This window comes from Pinus tabuliformis, chromosome X, assembly GCF_031772625.1.
Source record: "Pinus tabuliformis cultivar Carrire ecotype Pingquan chromosome X, CPIR1, whole genome shotgun sequence".
Classification (NCBI taxonomy): domain Eukaryota; kingdom Viridiplantae; phylum Streptophyta; class Pinopsida; order Pinales; family Pinaceae; genus Pinus; species Pinus tabuliformis.
In genome coordinates this window covers 1,714,301,900-1,714,328,881 of record NC_142308.1, presented here as the reverse complement: position 1 = coordinate 1,714,328,881, position 26,982 = coordinate 1,714,301,900, and the positions used below count along the sequence as shown (strand labels likewise).

General features: G+C 39.0%; 1 protein-coding gene across 1 annotated transcript in view; it reads left to right on the top strand.

Moving 5' to 3' along the window:
- The window catches only part of LOC149146604 (putative carbohydrate esterase At4g34215), an 84,762-nt gene extending 57,984 nt beyond the window's left edge, over positions 1 to 26,778 (top strand). Inside the window, exon 3 of the mRNA XM_089449429.1 lies at positions 26,291 to 26,778. Within this exon, the coding sequence (XP_089305555.1) occupies positions 26,291 to 26,506 (216 nt within the window). The 3' untranslated portion in view covers positions 26,507 to 26,778. The remainder of the gene's footprint in view (positions 1 to 26,290) is intronic.
- The last annotated feature ends 204 nt before the right edge of the window (positions 26,779 to 26,982 follow it).

The following is a 26,982-nucleotide window of genomic DNA, read 5'->3' as shown; positions in this document are numbered from 1 at the left end:
TTTCTGTTCACAGTAAAGTTCAAAATTTCTGATATATTGAAAACATTACTGCAATTATTGTCAAATCTGGCTGTCCTAGAGCTAGAAACTTTTGTAATTTTTTTTGGTAAATTTTGAAGGGCTTTACTCTGAAATTCTGCATATATCTGCCGAGATTTTGTTGTCTGTCTTTCAGGGTTATCGTACTGCTGTCCTGAGAATAAAAAGCGTTTCTGGGAAATTGGCATAAGGGCGTTTGGAAGCTATTTCTCTGCCTGCGAGAATCAAAAAGAAAAAGGGGAGTCTCAGTGTGAATGACAGCGTTGTGCTTTCAATCGTCGACATTTGGTGCCTGAAGCCGTGTGTCTGCAGTCTTGTTTTAAGTTCAATCAGCGTCTCTACAGTCCGCTCCGCAGGCAGCTTGACGAAATTTACAGTCTCGATTTACACCATTACAACGCCCTTCATTTGCCAGTGCGTTACTCATCGTTTTTACGCTCAGCCGTTTGCGTGACTGCGTCTTTTCGTTGGGGTTTGATCTGCGGCCGTGTCTCATTCGAATCGTCGTTCTCAGCGCTGTAATCCGCAGTCGTGGTTGGGGTCTGTCAAAAAAAAAATTTCGGTTTGATTTTATTCTTCAGCCGCAGTCTTAACTGTTGTCGCCATCTCCTGCGCGTTACTCAGTCGCCGTCGAAACCCTCTCACCACCGCCGTCGAAAGACTGAAAATCGCAATACAGTGGTATCGCTTTGGGTCGTTTTCATATTTGTTTTTCTCTGCTTTGGTTATGCGTAGGTGATAGCGTAGTCGTAGGGTTAGTTTAGCATAGGTTTGTTTGTTTCTTTTAGATTTTAATTTTAAACGTAATGTATATCATTTGGTTTAGATTTTAATTATTAAAGTTTCTTTTTTTTTTTTTTTTTAGGATTTAGTTTGATTTAAATTCGTTAGATTTAGGTTATTAACTTATTTACTTGTTAGATTTTAAATAGTTTTTGTTACATAGATTTTAGTTCTTTCAGGATTTAATATTTAGATTTTAATTCCTTTTTTTTTATATAGTTGCATTTAAATTTATATAAAAAAAAAAGAAGAAGAGGATTTTAGATTTAGTTTTATAGTTTAGTTTTAGATAGATTTTTTAATTTTTTTTTTTTTTTTTTAAAAAACAAAAAAAAAAATTTAAAAAATTTTGAAAAGCATAAAAAATTTCCTTTTTTTTTGTGGAGAATTACTTTTACCACCTTCAGTTGCTTATCACTGCATATCTTTCACGCTGAGATCTGAGCACAAAATAGATATCTGGTTTCACTGTTGTTTAAAGCAATTTATTTCTCTTAGTTTGCTGGATATCGTTATTTGAAGAGCTTTGTGGTTTTACTAGATATTTAAAACATTGCTCTCTTTATCTGATAATAAATGATTGCTGTCCGTGGTTCATGTTCTTATATCATCTAGCTAGTAATCATTTAGATCTTTCAAGGCACTGGTCTGCTCAATTCATCAAATCATTTTAGTGCTTATCTCAATCGTGCATCTCGTCTCCCAGCCCAACTGTTTGGCAGTTGGCCTCCATCACCTCACAGGGTCTACCCCCCTTAGCCGCGGGAGACAGGCTTAAACGGAGGGATCGGGGATCAGAGTGACAGCCCCCGGTCTGAGCGTTGTCGTGCCAATCCGGGCGACAACACAACCTATTCCTACTATTTAGTGGTATTCAACCACAAGGGAAGCTTCCCTAAATGATCACTTAAGGGATATTCAATGAGAATGGCTTAAGGTGATAGAATATTGTCTAAAAGTGGGATATAGTACTGGTAGAGCCTAGAGGGCTTAGGTAATATCTACCAAAGTTCAAGTACTCTATTCGCAGACCAATTATATGGCTGCTATAAGTTAGGGTTTTGCATATTTTCACTAGTAAGGCATACAATGTCATATAGCAGACAAAGGAAAAGGTCTCTCAATGATTAATTAACAAAAGGGGCATGACATTCAAATAGATACTTAGGATCTAGGGTTTATAGTGGAGTTTTATAGCTGAAAAGAAAAAGAATGACAACGTGAGCCTTAAAAGCAGGTTTTAACATGCATATAATGCTAGATTTTAATTTCATATAATTATTAAATGCAGTTCCTACTTTTAAGACAACAATACATCAAACATAAATTACTTTTTAGTAATTTTTCATATAAAACCCTAGCCCTACCCTAAATATATAGGAATTAGATAAAAGGAGGATAAATTTATTAAAGAAGAGAGTTTGATCAACACTACTAAAACTAGTGCCTTGTCCTAAAGGAGAAAATGGGGTCTTCAATGGCTAGATCAATGAGAATGGACTTGTTGAAGTAAGTGGGGATGACTAGGGCATCCACTTTAAACCCCAACAATTTCCTTGTGAGGGGAGATTTTAAATTTAAGCGATTCACACTCGTGTGAAAATTTCTAAAATAGAAATCCTCCTGTAGTGATTAATATTATTTCTTCTACTTATCACAAAAATAAGTTATTTACAGTGTTCTTACAACAACTATCGAAATATATTCTACTGTGATAAAAATGACAATGTTTGTATTAAAATAAAACCCACTGGTCAGCTCTACGAAAGAGAGTCTGAACCAGGAGAGTTTGGCTCTGCAGAACGCTCTACATTGTTCATCAACATTACACATTAAATAGAATACATGGTTTTAGGGAAGTTAGAACAACATCCTAAGAAATAAAAACTAATTCCTATCCTGAGGCTACGTGAACCAACTCTACTTATTCTAGGATATTCTCCATTATCTTCAACACTCCCCCTTAATGGAGAATGGGTTCACATATATGCCTAACATCTCCCTAAACATTTGAAACTTAACTTTTCCAAGAGGCTTAGTGAAAATGTCCACAACATTATCACATGTATTACAATATTCTAGATGAATTTCTTTAGATTGCACTTTCTCCCTAACAAAATGAAATTGAGTATCAATATGTTTAGTGTTTTTGTGAAACACCAGATTGTTGGCCAGCTTGATTGAACTTTGATTGTCGCATCTGATTGTTGTTGCGACTGTCTGTTCTTCCCCAACATCCTGGAGAAGTCTCCGCAACCAAACCGCCTCACACGTTGCTGCACACATGGCTTGATACTCTGCTTCTGCTGAGGACAAGGAGACTATGTTCTGCTTCTTGCTGCTCCAAGTGATCACCCCGGATCCAAGACTGAATGCATAACCTGTTATAGATCTGTGATCATCTACATTTCCTGCCCAATCTGAATCTGCAAATCTTGCCAATCTAACATCAGAAGAGTCAGTATAAATAATTCCATAATCTACATTACCTTGTAGATACCTCAAAACACTCTTCGCTGCATTCCAATGGTTTTCAAGTGGCTTAGACATGAATTGGCTTAACATGCTGACTGCATAAGCCAAATCAGGTCTAGTGGTGGTTAGGTAGATCAGACTCCCAACCAGCTGTCTGTAAAGTGTTGCATCCGCCGCTTTTGAGCCATCCTCACACTGCAATTTGATGTTTTGCTGCAATGGTACTGGTGTAGACTTACACTGATCCATTCTAAACTTTTCTAACAGGCCTTTGACATACTTTGCTTGAGACAGAAATGTTTGACTTGAATCTCTCCAGATCTCGAGACCTAAACAGTATCTGAGTTCACCAAGATGCTTCATCTCAAACATCTGTGACATCTGCTGCTTGATTTCATCAATTAGATATATAACATCACCTGTAATTATCAAATCATCTACATATAATGAAATCAGCACTACGCACCCTTGTTCATCTTTCATGGTGTAAAGATTAGGGTCATTCTTACTTCTATTATAGCCAGCTTGTAGAAAAAATGAATCAATTTTCTCATACCATGACCTGGGAGCTTGTTTTAGTCCATAAAGTGCTTTCTTCAACCTATAAACTAAATGTTCTTTTCCTTCTTGGACAAACCCTTCCGGTTGCTCTAAATAAACCTCTTCTTTCAGTTCTCCATTCAAAAATGCAGACTTTACATCTAGTTGGTGCATCATCCAATGTTTCTTAGTAGTTAAAGCAATTAACATTCTGATAATGTTCAATTTAGCCATAGGGGCGAAGGTTTCTTCGTAATCTATCCCTTCTTTTTGTGTGTACCCTTTGCAGCCAACCTAGCTTTCAGTTTTTCTATAGTTCCATCTGCATTAATTTTCTGTTTATATAACCATTTGCAACCTATGACCTGTTTTCCTCTAGGAAGTTCTACCAATTCCCAAGTGTTATTTCTGATTATTGAATCATATTCCTATTCCATGGCTATTTTCCATTCATTACTTTCATTTGCTTCTTTATAACTAGATGGTTCAACAACATTCATCATACTAGTTATAAAAGCATTTTCCCTATATCTTGCAGGCATTTGAGCTTTCCTACTTGATCTCCTGAGTGGTGGGGTGGTGGTTTCAAACCTTATTTGATCATCATTTACTTTTTCTTCCTACTGCTGTTGCTGCTATTGTTGTTGCTATTCATCCTCTGCCTTTGTTTGCTGCTGACCCTGATTGTTCTCTGCTTCTTCTTCTTCAAAGTACGGAATGTCCCATCCGTCATAGTGCTCATTAGGTTCTTCATTATCGTACTCATGGAATTTAACATCTCTACTAACAAAGATCTTGTGAGTAGAGGTATTAAATAATCTGTATGCTTTATATGACGAACAATACCCTATAAAAGTGCATATGATGGCTTTTGAGTCTAATTTCTTTCTATTTTCCTTTGGTATGTTGGCAAATGCTTTACATCCAAATATTCTTAAGTGTTTTACTGTAGGCTTATATCCATATAATGCTTCAAAAGGAGTTTTAGACTCAAGACTTCTTGTAGGACTCCTATTTTTCAAATAAATCGCAGTATTCACTGCTTCAGCCCAAAAACCATTCGAAAGATTCTTACCTTTCAACATACTTCTAGCACATTCCACTAGTGTTCTGTTCTTTCTTTCTATTACTCCATTCTGCTGTGGAGTATGGGGTACTGTGAACTGTTGCAAAATTCCATGATCTTTACAATATCTGATAAGCTCATCTTTCCTGTATTCTCCCCCTTGATCAGAACGGAGAATTTTTATCTGTTTCCCTGTTTGTCTTTCAATCATATTTTTAAATTTCTTAAAGTATTCGAATGTATGACTTTTCTTACTTAAGAAATACACCCAAGAAAACTTCGTACAGTCACCAATAACTAGTAGGGAATACAGTGCACCTCCTACTGATTTTGTCTGCATGGGACCACAAAGGTCTGTGTGCACTAACTCCAATATATCCCTCTGTTTCTTTTCTATTCTAACAAGGAATTCTTCTCTATGCATTTTTCCTAAAGTACAAGCATCACAATCATTATGTACTTGCTTTAGCATAGGAAGATCTCCTCTGTTTCTTTTCTATTCTAACAGGGAATTCTTCTCTATGCATTTTTCCTAAAGTACAAGCATCACAATCATTATGTACTTGCTTTAGCATAGGAAGATCTCTTACCATTTCTTTCCTCTGTAGTAACAACAAATCATTGTAGTTGATGTGGCCGAATCTCTGATGCCAAAGCTCTTCTGTAGTCAGGCTCACTGCTGTCAATGCTCGAACCGGTGCAGGTCTCACATCCAACTTGTACAGACCTCCTGTTCGGATTCCTGTAGCAATTGTCTTCATGCTATCTAGCAGATCTTTAATGTAACAATTAGATTTTAAAAATTCAACTTTCAAATCTTGATCTATACCCATTGACACAAAAATCAAGTTCTTTGTTATGCCAGGCACATACATTACATTATAAATTTGTTTGATATTACCATCAGGTAGAATAACAGAAACTTTCCCACATCCTTTGATTTGATGGCTTCTGTCATCACCTAGGTAAATATGTGTGCCTTCGTTGATCTCTTTAAAATCCTCCAGCTAGTGCTTGTTCCCTGTCATGTGTGTTGACGCTCCTGAATCTACATACCAGATGTCTGCATCAACATTTTCATCACGATCTGCCATGAACAATCTTAAATTCTGCACCTGATCACCATTCGCAAGATGACCTGCATGTCTCTTTGGCTTCTGCTATTCTTCATGATATTTCTTTTTCCTACATTCCCTGGCAATATGACCCAATTTTCCGCAATAAAAACATTTAGTTTCAGAGTAGTTTTTATTCGGATGCATACCTTGGGTCAGATTTGGCCGTTTCTGTGAACTTGCTCCGTTTTGCTGTTGTGGACCTCCTTTCCCTTTGTAGAAGTTTTTCCTCGCCATCAATGCAAGATCGACACTCTGGGGCTTCAGAGTCGATCTCCTCTCTTCTTCCTGCATCAATATACCTGTCAGCTCTTCAAAATGCAGGATCTTCTCTCTGGCATTAATCCCAGTGATGAACATTTGATAATCATCAGTGACACCATTCATTGTAATGGTTACAAGATCTGTATCGTCCATTGTATGACCAATATCTGATAATTTGGTTTTCAGATCCTTGATCCTTGCTACAAATGAAGCAATTGTTTCATTCTCCTCCATCTTCATGGATAGGATCTTACTCTTGAGGAACAGAAGACGATTTGAATTTCTGATCTCGTACAATTCCTTCAAAATTCCCCAGATCTCGTTAGTTGACTTACCTTCTCTGATGTGCGGTATAATACAGTCTTTCACTGACATCTTTAACATTGTCCTTGCTTTGCTTTCTCGTTTCTCCCAATCTGGGATCGATGCTGATCCAGTCGCGGGCCTTGGCTCATCCCCATTCACAATCGTCCAAGCACTTTGCGCTTCTAGCAGAGTCTGCATCTTAAACTTCCAATTTGCATAATTGGAACCATCGAGCTTGTTATGCTCGTTCATGCATGCTTCAAATATGTTGTTATTCATCTTGGCGATTAGGAAAAAAAATTCCGACAGGTAAAAGATGTTAAATTTACCCCAGATCTGTGACAGAGACAGATCACTGTTGTTTGATCTTGTAGCACACGCGCAGATCACTGTGGCTTTCTTCTCAACCTCCAGACAACCTCCTGTTATCAGCTACAACCTTGTTATTGGTTTCTCCACGCAGCTTCTCTGACAGCTACAACCTTGTTCTTGGCTTTTTCACACAACCACAACCTTGTTATTGGCTTTCCTCAATCGTCGCAGAAGTCCATGTCTGTTCTGCGACGTCGTCGCAGAGGTACACGTCTTTACTGTGACGAACTACGACAAAAAATTTGTGCGAAGTGCTATAGTGCCCTCGTCGCAGAGGTACACGCCTTTCCAGCGATGATTTCGGAATTGTCACAGTGATTTGCCTTACAATTGCGATGATCTCGGTTCAGCGAATCACCCACCAGCCAGCGTACAAGTTCCTTAGCCTTGACGCTTTGATACCATGATAAAAATGGAAATGTTTGTATTAAAATAAAACCCACTGGTCAGCTCTACGAAAGAGAGTCTGAACCAGGAGAGTTTGGCTCTGCAACGCTCTACCTTGTTCATCAACATTACACATTAAATAGAATACATGGTTTTAGGGAAGTTAGAACAACATCCTAAGAAATAGAAACTAATTCCTATCTTGACGCTATGTGAACCAACTCTACTTATTCTAGGATATTCTCCATTATCTTCAACATATTGTAGGCTTCACAATTAAAACATTGTAGAAAGTAAATGTAAGGAAAAATACTGGCACAAATACAATTAAAATGACATAGTTATTTTTGGACAATCGTCCCTGGAAAAACCCAATGTGGGAAAACCGGTGCAGCAAATGAGGGTTTTATTATTCTTTAGCAAATTCTCATGTACAAATTACAACTAGCAAAACAGGAATGAGAAATTTTACAGACGCTTCCTGACAAATTTCTGACCCAGGTGAAGTACTTCCTCTTCCCCGGAATCCTTTTGCGTCCCTCTGCGTCAAACTTCTCACACTGGCCTAGCGTCAAGCTGCCCACGCAGGCTCTGCGTCAATCTGCCTCTGCACTACCTCTTTCTGCGTCACCCTGTTCTTGCTCTGTGTCTTGTTGCCTTGCACTCTCTGAAGATGTTGATGCCCTCTCTTCCTTTCTCACCTGCAACTCTCCCTCTGATTCGATTTTCTCTTGCCGAACTTCGACCAGTGAGAAAATCGATCTTACTCAGGTAACTGAGTATCTGCCTCTGGTGTGTTCTCCAAGTGCCCATCAAGCCTTCTCTTATAATCCTCTCATTGATCAATCAACGGCCCAGATTAGGTTCTAACCAATGGCCAGGATCATTTGACTTGATCTCCACCATTTTCTAGAAGTTTCACCCATAGTTTAGATTAATACCCATTAATTATTTTAATTTCGTAAGTTTAGACTTAGGGTCCCATTAAAAATAATTAATTATTTTAATAAAACTGTCTTCGGGTGGAATTTCCCAAAACGATTTATGGGTATTGGAGAATGCATGTGTCTAACCCTTTCTACAAATTTTGAGGCCTCGAGCACATCCGATGCTACCCCAAATCAACAACTCAGAGTTCCCTTAAAGGCTTCCAAGAAAACAATTTTATGTATCATACAAGAGCAAGATTTCAAGATAAATTTAGCAATTATATGATGGCACAAGTAGAAACCCTACTACACAAGTACAATATGCAAAATATAAAAGATGCGCGGTAAACATACACAATTTTCCAAGAGAAACACTTTAATCAATCCCAGGAAATCATCTCTAAGCAAAATCCATCTCCAAGAGAAACTCAGACCATAAAAAGATCACATTTTGGCCCAAATAGAAAACAAGAGGACTAATTCGCACTCTTTAGAAAGAGAAGAGTGATGATGGAAATGAAATAAGGCCTCCTCTATTTATATGAGGTCTAAAAAGCCTTATTTTCATAATTTTACAAGCAAAGCCCTAAAAAATGACTGCTTAAGTGTTCAACAAGTGTGAGGTCACAAGCCAACCTCAATATAACTCAAAAACATAACAATATATGCCAAAATATCCCACACATGTGGGAAATAATGTCCTCCACTATGACATCGTCCTCCATAAATGCTCAATATGACACAAGCAAGTTACAAATGGATAACGAGTGCTCCTTACCCAAGGAAAATTCAAAGTACGTGCGTAAAACGATGATGTTATCACAATTGTGCCCTACGTCACCCTTCTAGGGGCAAGAGGAATGATGTGGCACCATCATGCTCAAGTGTTCAGGTCTAAAAGTGATGCGCAAGCCCTCCCATGTCATCTCAAGGATAACCAACCATCATCTGGGGTTTGGAACAAGTAACTCCCATCAAACCATGTCAAGGCCATCCTGGGGGCATCCTAGGTCCATCAACAGTAAGTGCAACACTCAACCTCAGTGGCTCAGAGTTTCAACATCTGGGGTTACTCATGAGAGTCAAGCACCATGTGGAATCATCTCATATCCCAATGTTGATCTCTGGAGGGGCAACACTACATCATTAAGGTCAAAATTGCTCTCTAGATGGGGCACAATGACCTCTGGAGTGTTGCTGAAGGAGATCAAGACCAACTCTCAAGGTGTCTCTGCTACTGTGATAACACCACTTGACAAACGTCTCTCAATATCAAGTGAAATCAACAATCATCAAGGTCAATAACCATCAATGCATCATAGTAGACCATACGTAATGCTAGGGGTGTAAGAATAATTCACACAAAGCTTACCTACAAATATTTAAATATATTAGGAGATGTAAATAAGTTATCTCACTTATATTAGGGATGATTAGGTCAACAACCCTATTAGGTGTTTCTAGCCTCCAAGGGGAGTGACATGTCCCATGTTATCCCATCAATCTATAGATGTGTGTGATAATGATGATTACAAAGTGGTAAAAACTTCAGGGTAGGTGCCATAGCCATGTGACCAGCTAATGGGGGTCCAACATCCCGAGTTATATAGATGTAGGAGGGAGCAATCATGGTGGCATAAGTTACCCCTTTCTTAGGCTTGTTTTTTCGACCTCCTTGGTTTTCCTTTTAATTTTATGATTTTTTATTTGGGTGCATAGCTTAGAAGCCCAAGCTTGCTTTGTGTTTTCCAATACCCCTTTAGGATGAAGCAGTTTATCACACATCATGGTTGGGACTTTCAAGAGTTTGTTTCTTTAGATGAAGCGTTGAATGCTTGAGGAACTAGGTGATGGCTAATGGGGGAGTAGAGCTCATGCTAGGCTTTTTCCTACGCCCTAAATATAGTCCCAACCATCGTTTTTATTTTTCATTTTCTTTCATTGTGGCTTTATATGTTTTTATTTTCATTTACCTACATCAACCTCCAAGGCCAAATTTCTAGGCCCTGATTCAAGGATGCGGATGAAGGGTGCCAATCCCCATGACCAATGAGTACCAACCTAAAGAATGGAGATGGATAATAGGGAGGGACAGAAAGTGGTAAGTATGGATTATCTTGGACACACCACTGCAATTAGTGCTTCCCCAGTAGTGCCCCTCCTAAACCCTTAGGCCTCAAAGGAGGTCCCACTAGACTAGTGTCAAAGATTAATCTCCTAGGTGAAGTGTGGGAACGAGAATACTATCGAGATTGATCAATCATCTAGTTTGCTCCGTGATCCATATTAGTAATTCCCATAACATTAAATAAAAGTACATGATTGCAAAATCATTAAAGTACCTATTGATAGATGACCCACCTTCCTTCAAGAAGAAATGCTGAAAGGGAGAGAGATCGGACTGGCGTAATAGGTGGAGGATCGTGGCACCATATAATGTGCTGGTCATATAGGGCTTGTTACCTCTCAAACTAGCAGGGGACCTTGGGGGGATCCCTAAAGGGCAAATGTTAGGCCAAGGGAAACAAATGGAGACTTAGCCCACTGTCACTTCAGCTAAGGCTCCCTTCTATTTACGGACTTTCACCGATGGTAGGAGACTTGGTATATTATGGAGTCACCGATGAAAGATAAGTCAATGAAAGGATGTGGAGTGACCCAAATAATCCCTTTCCCGGAAGAGTTAGAAAGATAGAGCTTGCTTGCTTTCTAAGCAAGGTACAATGTCTTCTAGGGAAAGGAAGGGAGGATTTGAGGGTTAGGTTTATGGGATATGACTTATGAAGGAATTTCCCAATCTCTAAAATCTTTATTGAAATTGGTATTTCGAATGGTTCTTGAAGAATTGTCTTTTCAAAGAAATGGGACCACACGGGACCAAGTGGACCCAATCTAGGGTAGGGGAGAAGAGTATGGCAACCAATGATTATCCCTAACCTGGACAAGGTATGGAAATGGATCAAAGAAGGAATATCCAATTAAAGGTTTGAGTTGATCCAATAAGGTACTAGCCTTTGGGGATGCAAGGGCAAAGTTTAATCCTGAAGCTAGGGCTTCGCTTTTCTCACAACTCCACTGTTGGAATGGCCTCAAATTTGGAGGTCTTGAGGAAACACCAACGCAGGAGACCCTTAGAGATCAAACTTTTTGGATGGATAGTTTGCCAGGAAAATGATGCCCTAGGTGACCCAACTTGGCTACACCTGGAAAAAGGTGAAAATATATGATTTTAGGTGACCACCTCTTGGTAGATCAGTGCCTTAGTCTTGGGAGAATGGAGTCTATGATGAATATGAGTGAGGACCTTTGGTTCTTGGTCAAGGAGGCCTCAAGACTACTTTGTTAGCCTTCTAGGTCAAAGAGAAGCAATCTTGCAACTTTTATACTTTGATGTACAAAGGAGGTGGCTTATCAAGGTCAACTCGCTGTCAGAATTACCCCTAGGAGATTTCGTTCACATTACATGACCCATACATTGAGAGATGCTATAATAGAGACAAAATTCCACAATTTAAAGCAATAAATGCATGCAACAATTAGCCCTAAAAATAGCGAAAATCCCAATCCAATGTATATGACAAAGTAAAACAAGAATAACATTAAAAACATGTACTTACATGTAACAAAATATATCCAACCATCCACAATTGACAAAAGAGAAGCTCCAAGATAAGATAGACCAATATCCACACATCAAAATTCATCCATAAAGCTCCAATTCATCCTCTAGAAAAGTGCGAAATTCTCAAGAGAGAAAAGATCTAATCAAAGTGATGACGAGCAAATGAACTCATCTCACTTGTATTTATACACTAATTAGGAGTTCCAATTAGCCTCCTTGGCCTACATGAGCCCCAAAAATAAAATAATGTTCTAATAATTCAACTTTTGGTGACAAGCCCACCAAACTAGCTCATAAATGAAAGAATAAGCCTCTTAAGAGGTCAAATAATAATCTATGCATGTCGTAGGGCCCTTTAAGAGGCCTAATGAGGTTCATGGGTTCCACAATGAAGAGTAGGACCCTCAAAAGTAGTGGACAAGAGGTTGGCCCCTTGTAATAACCTATGGTGCTCGAAATGACATGTGGGGGCACACAAGTGTCATCATGTGTCTCCAAACAAATCAAAGATGCCTGTAGATCGCCTGCAAGGGCTAGGATGATGGTGTAGGTGGTGCCACAATATCGTGCAAATCCTGGATCATCTGCCAAGTGTATAGTGCAGATCTGGGGTTAGCTGGGCATGATGGATCAAGTGCATCTTCCTCGTTCGATAAGTCAACCATGATCAATCTCTGAACTGTTGTGGGGATCCATGGAGTGTTGTTTGCTGTTGTGGAGGCCCATGGCTCTCAACGCACACCCTACATGTGCCAATGCAACTATCTGGAGGATTAGGACCTTGTATAGGGAGACCATACCCAAGATGGAGACCATCTGCAATCCTGCATAAGATCCAATGTGTCCACTAGCCTTTATTAGAGAAATCGAATAAATGTGCTTACCAATCATGGACCATAGGTGGGGACTTCATAATGGCTTGCCCTTCCATAATGAGCTTCGGGATGTGCCAATGTCTCCTAAACTCCAAATGGGGTTAACCAAGAACCCTATTAGATGGTTTCTACTTCTAAAGGGATAATATATTCAAGGTACATCCTTCAAAAAATGGTGGCATGTGACAGATAGGTGAATGAATTAGGGGATGAGAAGGGGCAGCCATGGGTCACATGCTGGGGTACAAGGGTAGCTAATAAAAGGGAAGCCCACACTTGGGTTTATAATGTATAGGAGGGAGAAATCGTGATACATGAGGTGCCCTGACTATGATTTTTCCACCTTTCTTTATATGCCTTTTTCCTTTTTTATGATTTTCTTTGATTAACTGCTCGATGCTCAAAGGGTAAGAGCATGATGTATAAGATATAGCAGTGAATACCCCTTTAAAGGTAGGGCATCTCATTGCCCACTAGGGCTTGGGACAATCATGGGTTCCTATGTGATCAAGGAGGTTCGTAGAACCTGGAGGAACTGAGTGATGGCCATGATGATGGGATAGAGCTCATGTATTGGCTTTTGCTCACGTGCTAAAGGTGTTTGTCCCGACCATCTTTTGCATTTTGTGGTACATTTTCATGTTGAATGTGGCCAAATATGCTTTTATCTTTTTTTTTCTAGCTGCATCAACCTCCAGACTTCATTCCAGGTCATGATCCAAAGTGTGCGCAAGGGGAAGGGCCAAGCTAACCCTATGTGGACCTAGTGGAGGAATGTGAACCTAGGTGGGAGAAATGATGAATGGGGTAATAATGAGTGGAAAGAGGGTAATATAAGTGGATAAGGGAGCAGGACCACGCAACCAAAACTGAGGTTTTCCATGAAATACCATCCCTAGAGCCAAATGGTTAGTAAAAGAGATCCCACGGGACTAGAATGCAAGGTTAAAACTTAATATCCAAAAGAGGTCTAGGGGAGAAGGGCACAGACCTAACCCATTCTTTTCGCCAAATCCCCCCATTAATCCATGCCCAGAAGTGTCCATCATAAGCAAATTACAATGCTCAATTACCAAATGACAAGGCATACCTTTAGGTTCGAGAGGCCCACCTTCAAACATACGATCATGGCAGATGGGCGAGGGATCACATGGTTGGCTCAGGTAGCAGAGAAATGGCACAATGAGCTAGCTGGTGGTTGCAAGGGGATGTTGGTTGCTGATTGAGGACCATCTTGGAGAAATTTTTTTATCCTAGGGATATCACCCACAAAATGGTGGGTAATAGGGCTATTGGGTGGTTGGCTATCCAAAGAGGTGATTTTTTTTTTCTCCTTATGGGTTACCCACTTTTTGGTGGGTAACAGGCACCATGGTTGGGACTTTCATAAAGGTGATAATTTGGGTGGTGATAGGAAGCATGGGGTAAATACAATTATTATCGAAATTGTAAGAGTTCTACACTCAATGGTCAGGACTCCGAAGTATGTCAACCATCATTTCTCCAATCTTTTCGTTTCATTATTGTAGCATTCATTCCATAAATCACATTCACTCTCCATGTTGTTTATGTTGTGTTCACCATGCCTATCATAGAAAAACTTCGAATTTGAGTATAATCATCAGTATTAAGAGGAAATACTCACAAATTTGCCCGAAAGCAGGCAAATGCTCAACATGCACCATATTGAACACATCTGATGCTACAAGGCATCCTTTGTATTGTATCTCTAACCTTATACCCTGTTATTTCAGCATTTTCACTTTGTAGTTAGATTAAATTTATGTTTTCATGTTAGTAGAATAGTTAATAAATGAAGAACTTCTATTTATATGATGAATTTTGGTTGGATGCTACTTATATAATCTTGTGTGTCGCTTGGATGTAGATTTTGGATTCTCACATTCCTCTGATGAAGCAACGTGTCCCCAAGTAGAGCCAGATGTTGACCACTCTGTGTCAACAACCCCATAGCAGTACACCCCATTCTTTTGCAAAAGGGATCTATCATGTCCAAATGTCTGTGCCATTCAGACTCTATCATCAACTGACAGTTTTGTTAAAGATGTAAACCCATTCTGCATGGTTATAATGTAAATTATCTTAGTAAGACCATCATGTATGTAACAACCTAGGTAAGCATAGTATTTTGGTGACGATTTCTATCCTAGGAGGTTTTTTGTCTCATTGATTCATTTGCATCTTTAGACACAAATGATCGTCAAAGTTTTTCCCTCCAACCTCACCTCAAAGTTAGGGTGGATTTTGTGGTCAAGAAATTAAGTGAGTCCTAGTGTCTTTTATGGAGTCTTTGTAAAAGTAATTTTGGAATAATCTTAGTAATTGGCTAGATTATTTTATTACAAATTACTTGGTCTACTAGATCATATTTTGAGTCGCAAAATTGGGTAGATATTTGAGAGTCTATGACGAATGGGTTTTCTTCTTCATGTATTTAAATGTAAAATCTTGATGTAAAAAATATTTAGTGCATGGTCCCTCATAATTGGACACCATGAATAAGTATTAGAGGGTTGGAAAAATAATTAATCCCCTCATCAGTCAATTAATTAAATTTTCTGGGCAAATTATATTAAAAATCCGAAGCCAGAAATTTAATTAATTTTGTGTCTTAGGTAAAATTAAATTCTCCGAAGGTGATTCGTGGGTTTCAAAGAAGTTAATTTTTGAAGGTCCCCTGCCAAGGGAATATTGAGGAAACCAAGAAATTTTGGACCCTTGGGCCTTGGTGGTTAAGTCAAAGTTAATTTTTTGAGAAAATTAACTCAAAATAATTAATTTTGAGTTAATTAAAAATCAATTAAATGAAAAATTCGATTTTTCCTCAAAAATTAAATAATTTCGACAGTGATGATTAAAGATTAATTAAATTTTTATGAACGGTCGAGATTAATTTGACAGGGATTAAGCCAACTAGTTGTTGGAAATTTTACCTATAAATTAGAGGTTGGTGTCAGTTTTTTTTCATCCGATCTTTGAATCGTGTACTAAGCTTTGAAGCTCTCTTGTACTAATGGGGTTTCAATTGGCTGTGGTGTTCCTCTTCATGAATCTATGGTAACATTGTTTTAATTTCTGCTTAATATTATGTGAAAACTATCAATCACAAGCTCTCCTAGAATAATCTGAATGCATGTATCTTATTTAGTTTGTTGGATCTAGGGTAACATTTTTAATTTTGATTGTCATTGAATTAGCAGGTATTTCTATTTCTTCAGAATTTTATTGTTATCTTATTTCTCTACTTGATTTGATGGAAGATCTAGTGTTTGCAGAAGATCTGTCAGGTTTTCATTGAGTGTTTGGGGATAGTCCTCGGTTGGACCAGCCAACTCTCAACACATTTTTTGAAAAGCCTACCTCATATCAACCTTAGGATTTATCTAAGCCTCCTTTTCTGCAAGGTGTTTTTGGGCTAGTACCTCTCTAAAAAATCAAAATATTTTGTGGAAAAATTGATAGATCTGGCTAGTAAGAGCCTTAGATCTTAAGATCTGGGAGTGGAGTTGGACTCATACTCCTTAGATCTTACAGATCCGCAACTTTTGTGCATAGATCTATAAATATTTTGTATAGATCTGAAAATTTTATAACTTGGGTTTCTGGGGTTTTTATTTACTTTTTTTGTATATATCGGGATCTGAGTATTATTTTTTGTTTTCCATTCTTGTAGGTGTGGATTTGAAGGTTTTTCAAAGAAATTTTTTAAGATCTGAGATAGATCTAGGCCCTGGAGGGAAAGATCTTGTCTCAGAAAGTATTTGTTTGCAGGGATTATTCATTTCAAATCATTCAGCAAAGAACTTCAGATTCAGGGTTCTCACAAAATCTCTGAGATAAATTAAAAAAAAATACATCAGGTGGAGGTTTTTAAGGTTAATTTTTTTTGCTTTTCGGGCCAGAGATAGCCCTCATTTCCTCTTGCAACCTCACTTCTCTTTGCTGCGTTTTTTTACTCCTCTCAAATTTCGACCTTTTTTTCCCTCTGCCCTCAGCTCCTACGCATTTCCTCATTTCTTTGCTCTCCATTCCTTACTCAACCCTCATTCCCTGTGGATTCGCAATCCTAATCTTGATACGCCGCCCATGCTATCCCTCGTGTCCTCTGCGTTTTCGTTCTCCTTCGTCACGATTTTTGTTTTCCCTTTCCTCTGCAAACCTACTGCCTTTTCCTTTCCTTCGTCCTCTCTCCTTTTTCGCGTTATCTTTCCTCTCCCTCCCGCATTCTTTCTCCTCCTTACCTTGTCGCATTCTTCTTTCTTGTGCGTTCCTCCTTTGCTGCATTCTCCCTGTCGTGAGGATCTTGCTTCCTTTTTGCCGCTCTCCGACCTACACACAAAACACTCCCTCATCCTCAAATTTCGTTCCTCTCCTCCCTGTCAGCTGCCCAAGCTCGCCCCTCCTCTTCATCGCATTACCTTCTCTTTTCCATCGTCCATCTCCTTCGAAAACCCTAACAACCTTTCTCTCCTTTTGTTTTCATTCTTTTGACTTTGGTTAAATTTATGAGTGTGACTTTCATATTGTTAAGTTTAGGTATGTTCTATGCTTAGAGCAATTTATTTCAATTTTCATAGTTAGCTCAATATATTTTCCAGATTAGCAATCACATCAGCATTATAGTAAATTGCAGATAGAACATAAACATAAATTGTAGAAGACAAGCCAAGACAAGAGGACACAAGATGTGGCGCTAGACAGGGACAAACCCCAATGTGGGGAAACCCTTGATCAATTCTTCTTATATGTTCTTCAATAGTTCAACAAAGAGAGAGAGATAGTACATATACAACAGAAGTCAACACTTTGACTTATCTAAATAAGAGCATAGATCATCTTTAAATAGATTATACATGAGGTAACTGAACTCAGTTGAAGACATGCTGTTTCAACTGATTCTCCCTGGTGACTCCATCACCATGCTGCACCCATCATCACTATGTTGCATCTCATCATGCTTCACTAATCATGACTGTACCCATCACTGTACTGCATCATCTACCATTGCTGTCCTATGTGCCATTGTTGCACCATGTTGCCACATTGCTGTCCCATGTGGCATGCTGAACCATGTTGCCATACTGCTGTCCCATGTGCTTGCAGCACCATGCTTGCCCCCATGTGCTTGTTGCACCTTGCTTGCCATGTTGTCCCATTGTGCCATGCTTGCCATGCTGTTGCTGCTGTCCCATTGTAGCATTGCTCTACAATGTTGTCCCATTATAACCTACAACAACCCAACAATCATGCCTAACACATACCTTGAACAACCTTAATGAACTGCGGCCTAGTCAAGGTAGATTGTTGCCTCCTCATGCTACTGTTCTGGGCATATGGTAGCCCCTAACACTTCCACGCTGGCCTATTTTGGAGTGGTTAGGCCTGCGGCCTACCACAGACCTCTGCTGCACACTAACAGCCTTCCGAAACAGTCTTACCTTACCTCTTGCTGCCCTCAAACAATCCGTAATTCTCCTTTCCAAACTCAGCCTCCTTGCAAGTGTGAACAAACCTCATTTAGAATAGCGTATCGCTGTAAATGACTGCGTTTAGGGTATTCCTCTCTTAGATTTCTCTTCCACTAAAACCCAGAACAAGTGGAGAGAAATCAAGAGTGAAGTGTGTGTAGAAATGACTATCAAGTCACCTCTTTTTATACTAAAACGTTGAGCACATGTGTGGGTTACTTGGTTGCTGGCCGACCTTGACGAATTGTCTTATAACACAAGTAAATTCATAACTCCACGAATACTTATCGGAATCCGCTGATCTTTAGACCAATCCTACACCTCTCGATGAGAGGAGTCCAAGAAAAATATCAGTTGCCATAAATAAGATGACCCACATGGAGTTTGGCCCTAGTTGCTAATTTTAACACTCCCTCTCAACTAGGGAGAACTCCATCTGCTGATCCATCAGCCAGACTGTACTATCTCTGCCAATAGTGCCCTGCACTGCTCAGTTCTGCTTTGCTCTACTCTGCTCAACCATGAAGAAGAAGAATTGATCGAGAATGTCTCATACCATTCTCTACTGACCTGAATTCAGTTTCATATGAAGAGAACGTGTCATACCACTCTTACTAATCCCAAATTAGTTCCAAGAGAGTGAGTCATATCACTCTTACTGACCCGAAGTTAGTTCCAATCGATCCCAGATCAGTGTCAAAAGAGAGTGTCTCAAACCACTCATACTGATCCCAGATCAATTTCATTGATCCTAGATCAATGGAGGTCATCCTAGCATAGGGAGTACGGTAGATACAACGATGCGTCCATCGATAGTACTACTATGGTCCCTAACCCCCTTTCCCTACTCATTCGCCAGATGAGAGGTACTTCCCATGAGTCCCAAATTGCATGGGTAGGATGCCTCAACAGGAGAATTACTCATCCTGTTCATAAGTCGCCACGGGGTATCACAGGGGAAGGCTGAACCATTCACCCTATACACAACGCACCATTAGGGGAGGGTGAGTCGCCCTATGGTCACTTGTTGCTCCAAGAAGTGCCCCAAGCCCCCTGGAGTTCCCAGAGCTCAATAAATGCATCATGCAGGACCCTCATTAGAGGGTCTCTCAATGACTCCAATTCGATTTGGAAAGTCACAAATTTGACCTTTCCTCGGGGCTTCGACAGAATGTCTGTGAATTGCACTTCAGTCCCAATGTGATGGAGCCTTCTTGCTCATCAATGTACCATATCCCAAATAAGGTAGTATTTGATGTCTATATGCTGGAGCAATCATAGAATATGAGATTCCTCAATAATCGAATCCCCTTCTGGTTGACACAGAAGATCATGGTGGTATCCATTATGTGTACAAACAACTCGCTGAAGAGCTTCCACAACCAGGCAGCTTCACACGAGGTCATACTCGTAGCTATGTATTCAGTCTCAGCGGTGCTTATAACAACCGACTTCTGCTTCCTGCTCATCCAGGATATCGAAGCAGAACCCAAAGAGAACCAACACTCAGAAGTGCTTCTTGTGATCCTCCACACTGCCTGTCCAGTCAGCATTCGAATAATCATGCAACTTCACATTTCCGACAATGTATCTCAATGCATGAGAGATTGTGCCCCAAAGATATCTCAAAAGATTCTTGGCACTAACCCAGTGAGGCTCAACCAAATATGGGCCCAACATGCTAACTGAAAAACATATATCTGGACGGAAGTTCACCAAGAACATCAGTGCGAATGAGTTTATGAAACTCAGAGGCATTTCCCAAATCTGGTCCGACATAACTACCACATAAATTCTGAAAGTTAAGCTCCATTGAGGTAGTCGCAGGTTTGCAGTTCACCATTCCAAATCTGGAATCCAACACCCTCTTACTTCTGCAAATGAGAGGGTCTGCACCTGTCAGAAAGAGGTCGTCCTCAAAAGGTGCCAATATGAGAGGTCTATCATCCACAACCTTCAAGCAATGGTTTGGATCGGCTTCACTACTAGTGAATCTCAACTTCATCAGACAGCGATCAATCCGCTCATATTAAGCCTGGGGTGTTTGCTTCAAGCCATAGAGGGCTTTCTTCCATCTGCATACATGAGATTCCCGATCATGAGTCTCAAACCCCTTGGGTTGTTCTAAACCTGTGGACCTGCTACATGAGGGGAATGGTCCCCTTGTAAGATTTTTCTTCGGTACACCTCAGACATGTACCTTCATGCTCTTCTTGAATTCAGGCATCCTTATCACCATCTGACTCACATCGAGTAGGGCCCCATAATAAGTAGACCTCAGGTGCTATAGATGAGATGTGACAACGGACATGGTCCCCAATGGATGATCCTGCAACTTGATATAGACTACCAACCTTGAACTCAAGGATAAAAGCATCTTTGAAAATTCTATTTTCAAACACGTACCTTTCCATCGATGAATGCCACGCTGTAACCTTTGACTTCCATTGCCGAAATGGACACCAGGTTCTTCTTGCGATCAGGTACATAAAAGAGATTCTGTAAATGAATCGAGTTACCCTCATTCAATTGAGGGGTAACATTCCCTACACCCTTTCCGTGATAGGTGGGTATAATCCCATGATTATTTCCATCTCTACCAAATTAGAGAGAGCACCCTTCTATCCGATGAAGTGCCTTGAAGCACTACAATCAATAAGCCAAATTCCCAAAGAGTCTGAAGGAGAGGGCCAATACAAGATAATGCTTCTTTATCTTATCAGAAACAACATTTGATTCTTCATACCTGGAGTTCCTTGCTTTCTTTGAAGAGTTGACCGTTTCCTTGATGACTTGCATTACCTGTCATTCCTCCAATCATTGAAGATGTCCCTAGAATGATTGTTATCATCATCAAGTGATGTGTCCCTACCAATCGTACACTCCTTCACATAATGGCCGAACTTATTACAGACAAGGCATCTGCCTTTCCTTCTACCCTTAGATCCAGACTTCCCATTGAAGTGATCTTTCGGTAGGCCATTAAAAGCTTCCGCTGCGCCATTTTGATAATATTCTCTGCTTCGACTTCACCCTTGGTAAATTTGAAGAGGGATGAGGAATCCTTGATCCTTTTGTCCTTTCCCAACTATCTTCGATGATTGCTCTTTCACTCTTGCTTGGACTTTGTCTTCACCTTAGCTCTGATACCATGCTAAGTTTAAGTATGTTCTATGTTTAGAGCAATTTATTTCAATTTTCACAGTTAGCTCAATATCTTTTCCAGATTAGCAATCACATTGGCATTATAGTAAATTGTAGATAGAACATAAACATAAATCGCAGAAGACAAGCCAAGACAAGAGGACACAAGATGTGGCGCTATCCAGGGACAAACCCCAATGTGGGGAAACCCTTAATCAATTCTTCTATATGTTCTTCAATAGTTCAGCAGAGAGAGAGAGAGATAGTACATATGCAACCGAAGTCAACACTTTGACTTATCTAAATAAGAGCATAGATCATCTTTAAGTAGATGATACATGAGGTAGTTGAACTCAATTGAAGACATGCTGCTTCAACTGATTCTCCCAAGTGACTCCATCACCATGCTGCACCCATCATCACTATGCTGCATCTCATCATGCTTCACTAATCATGACTGTACCCATCATTGTAATGCATCATGTACCATTGCTTTCCTATGTGCCATTGCCGCACCATGTTGCCACATTGCTGTCCCATGTGGCATGCTGAACCATGTTGCCGTACTGCTATCCCATGTGCTTGCAACACCATGCTTGCCCCCATGTGCTTGCTGCACCTTGCTTGCTATGTTGTCCCATGCTGTCCCATTGTGCAATGCTTGCCATGTTGTTGTTGCTGTCCCATTATAACCTACAACAACCCAACAATCATGCCCAACACATACCTTGAACAACCTTAATGAACTGCATCCTAGTCAAGGTAGATTGTTGCCTCCTCATGCTGCTGTTCTGGGCATATGGCAGCCCCTAACACTTCCACACTGGCCTGTTTTGGAGTGGCTAGGCCTGCGGCCTACCACAGACCTCTGCTGCACACTAACAGCCTTTCGAAACAGTGTTACCTTACCTCTTGCTTCCCTCAAACATTCTGTAATTCTCCTTTCCAAACTCGGCCTCCTTGCAAGTGTGAACAAACCTCATCTAGAATGGTGTATGGCTGTAAATAACCGCGTTTAGGGTATTCCTCTCTTAGATATCTCTTCCACTAGAACCCAAAACAAGTGGAGAGAAATCAAGAGTGAAGTGTGTGTAGAAATGACTATCAAGTCACCTCTTTTTATACTAAAACGTTGAGCACATGTGTGGGTTATTTGGTTGCTGGCCGACCTTGACGAATTGTCTTATAACACAAATAAATTCATAACTCCATGAATACTTATTGGAATCTGATAATTTTTAGATCAATCCTACACCTCTCGATGAGAGGAGTCCAAGAAAAATATCAGTTGCCATAAATAAGATGTCCCACATGGAGTTTGGCCCTAGTTGCCAATTTTAACAAATATTTTTTAAAAATTGAATTTCATTTTTATGAGCTTGCTTTCATTTTTTGATTTTTGATTTTGTTTTAGAATTTCGATTTTAATTGTGGCTTCGGAATTTTTCAATGTTTCAAAATTTTGAATTAAATTCTTATGTAGCTTTTGGCCCATGAAAAATTTAATTAAGTATTTTTTGATTTTTTATATTGGCCACATTAAAATTTTAATCATCATTCATAAAACTTAGCACATTAAATTTGCTGAAGAAATAATTAAATTTTTAATCCAAAGTTCATTTTTGGGGTTTTTGTGTTAAGCTTTTGGGATTTTTTAAATCTTAAAAGCGAAATCTTTTGAGGGGTAATTTTTCTTTTGTTTCTTTTTTTTCTTAAATCTCTATAGTCAAAACACATATAATTATTTTTTAAATCATCTCTAAAGTTTGACCATAGGAAAGCAAGAAAATTTTCTAAATTGGGGTCACTTGAAGTGTCTAGCATTTGAATTTCATGGTTCTACATGGTAATTAATTTTTGAAATTTACTTTTTTAAGTTTTTGCATGCTAAGGGTTTTGAACATTTTATGCTTCACATCTATTGAGATTGCTTGTAGTCTAATTAACTCTAAGCGTGGTTTTAATTGCTTGAATTATTGGATATTTATTGCATATTTCTTTGAGAATTTTTTCAAGTAATTGCTATGTACTCTTTCATGGAATTGTGATAAATTGCATATCTGTTGTTTCCTAAGCTGAGTATTATTTTTTGAGCATCTATATAATTAGCATTGATATTAAATTGTGAAGAATCTTTTGTTCTCTTTGAGCTATAATCACATTAAAAAGAATTGAAGTGATAGGCTTGTGATTTAATTGGGCATTACATTGTAATATTTTAAGCATATTGTTGAGAAGTTTATCTTTTAGTCTAGTAAAGTGAATATTCATTTTGGGCGATTAAAGGTTTTTGGCTTATAACTTTGAAGCAGATTGTGGCATAAGCACTTTCAATCCTTGAATCTAACTTCATCTCATCTTCTAATCATCTCATGCATATGCATATTAAGTTAGTACTGCATAATCAAAATTTACTTCCAAGCATAAGCTTGGTCGATAAAACGATAGGCACCCATCCATCTTTGCTTGAGAAGCCTACTTTTAATAATACTTAAAACGGTGACCTTGCAGTCGTTAGTGCCACAGTTCTCTGTAGTGCCGGAGGCACCGGGTATGTTAGATTTTCAAATCACACCTTATTGTGCTTCACCTTATCTTCTCTCTGCCACGTACTATGGAATAAAGCTCAATATAGAAAGGATTGAAGGGTTAAAACTTAGATAGGAATTTAACTAAAATTAATCAAGATTCCTGCATCTCACATTAGTTTTACGATTTGCACTTCATATAAGATAGTTATTCATCCAAGCAATAGTTTCTAATCAATTACTTGGTCCTAAATTTCATAGTAAGATAGTTGACTCCGTAAGGCACTGGTATCAATCATTTAAATCTAATCAAATCCTACAGGTCTTGCTAAATCTAAAACAAGTACTTGGTCGCTTCACTGTGTCTCTTGAATTGGTTGGTTTCCAACTAGTTCTTCTCCATTCCATTTTCGTAGGGTCTACCCCCCTTAGCTTTCTATTGGGAGATATCTTAAATGGAGAGATTGGGGATCAGGGTGACAACCCCCGATCTGAGCCGTTGTCGTGGTGCCTAGACATTCCGTGTGACAACAGGTAGCATGGGATACGTTTCCGGGTTTGAAGGATCCGTTTACGTAGTGGATACTATGTGGATCTAGGTGGATTTGTATCCGTATTTGTATCTGAGACGAGGATCCATGGATCCAGCATCAAGGCCCCGTGGATCCGGTAACACAGTTTATTTGCTAATATGAAAATCATTGTATTATGCATGCTGTTGGTGATTATGTTTGTTATTTCCTTCACACCTAGACATGCATTATATCAAATTTTGGTCTTTCCTAGGAGGCTTAACTAGTTGTTATTATGAATATTTGGCCTTTGTGGGTTGGAATTTGGAATCTTGTGGTCATAGCTACTCATCTTGTGGTTGGGGTTACTGGATGGGGATGTTAGATGCATATAGATCAAACAAGTTAGACAGTGCTTCATGGAAGTTCTGAATAACTTGTACTAAACTATAACACATCTCAAATCCAAAAAAACTATGGATAGCTCTGAAGATCTTGCTAAAGGTCTATGATCCATTCTAATTCACACCAATTCTTGAGAAGCTGATACAGTTCTCTAAATTATGTGTGAGTGTGATGAAGGAAACAGCTGGCCTCCATGCACTTGTTCGCAAACTTGCAGATGTTCTTTGGGAGCCAAAATGACTCTTAAGTGATCTTCTAATCTTGTTTCCATGGAATCAACCACCACTGCTTCTAATTCCTTCTGCAACCACAGGAAATGTGCCCTTTCTGCCATAAAAACTCCCTAATAAAATATTGGATATGCCCAACTGCAATGCTGCTAGTCTACGTCTTTGAGAATCATTAGTAAAAATGTAGAGGAGGAACATAACGCTTATTGAGAAGGCCTCCAATGGGAAGATCTGATTTTAGCAAGGTGGGGGAATGCTAGTTAACAGAGAAGCACAGGTGAGGGGATGGAGATTTAATATTTGAAAGAGATTGGGCTAGTAGTTCTGAGGCTTGGTTTAACTATTGGAACATAAAAGAAGATAATTAAATCAATAATATCCACAATCTTACATCTTACATCCCTCTGAAGTTTAAAGATAAGCCTTAAACAACAATAAAATCATTAAGGAGAGGAAGTTGTAATACTACAAAGCTTTTATAATTCCTAATTCACTGATCAAAACTATTTTCCCAACATTATTAGCTTAAAGAACAAAATGATATTGCCAAAATTAGGATCAATGTTCATGACCTCCATATTGAAACTGGTCATTAGATTACCCAAAAGCATATTGAGATGAACAACTTTGTAAAATTTGTGATGCAAAGGAGGTTGTGCATGAACACCATTTTCTTTTAACTTGCCCTACCTTTAATAATATAAGACATAACTTCACTAAGTCTCACAACCTAATTACTCTTGAAGTCCTCCTCATTTAAGGAAACCTTGATGATCTTGGTACTTGATAACCATACTGATCTTGATACTTTAATTTCCATAATCTTCAAATATAATAATAAAGAATGTTTATTGTGATTCCTTTTTTTACCCAATAGACCTTAATAGTCCCAAGGGATGGTGAATATCATCTTCGTCATCATTAGACATTATGGCAAGAAAGCCTGGTAGGACTTGGAATATGATGGAATGTACAAAGGTTAGTCAATCTTGCACTAATTGGTAGCTAATCATTGGTTAAGTTACGCTACCCTGCCACTTGTCTTAGATTCTATCTTTTTCTTATAAAATTTAATCATTCTTGTATTATTTGTTATGAAGATTCTCTGTTTTACTTTCCTAGCTGAGTTGAACCTAGAGCATGAATGGCTTGGATATATATTTGTTTCTCATTTGTTTCATGGGTAGTTCTGAATGCGGTCTGTTGCAGGTTGCTATAACTGTGGGGGATCCTCCCTACAGTGAACTCGTGCAGAAGGTGAGGGAAGCACAGTTGGGTGTTAACATTCCAAATGTTTACTGTGTTGATGCCAAAGGACTTCTCCTCAAGGAGGACAAACTTCACTTGACAACAGAGGCACAGGTGCAGCTGGGCAAAATGCTGGCAGATGTCTATGAAAGCCATGGGATTTCCAACAAAAGTTAGCTGGTGGCAGTTCATACTGTTTGGGATGAAAAAGAGAAGTCTGTTTTGCTCAGGATGGCCCTATTGATTGTACTGAATGTTCTTGAGGTTTAGAGATTTCTGCTGAATATGAATTAAAGCATAAGATTTTCTGCCACTGCTGTGATCTGAATAGAATTCCTGTTTGGATCATTATTTAATGTTAGGGCCACTTCCTACTATGAGGAATATAAAAAATTGTTCAATGATTTGTTGTGCATACTACATATTAATTCGATTAAAACTTCATCTAATACTTTTGTGTTCTTTGTTATCTATGTTTGAAGAAGCTTGTGAAGCAACCTGAGACAAAGCAGCTTGGCATCGACTAATATAATGGAGTGAACTTTGTTAAGTATCTGAGACTTGTTTAATGTATTAAGGGAAAGCAGCCGATTTAAGGTAACTATATATCGTCTCATGTTAAAGTGTCCAGTGTGAAGCTGCAACTTCATTAT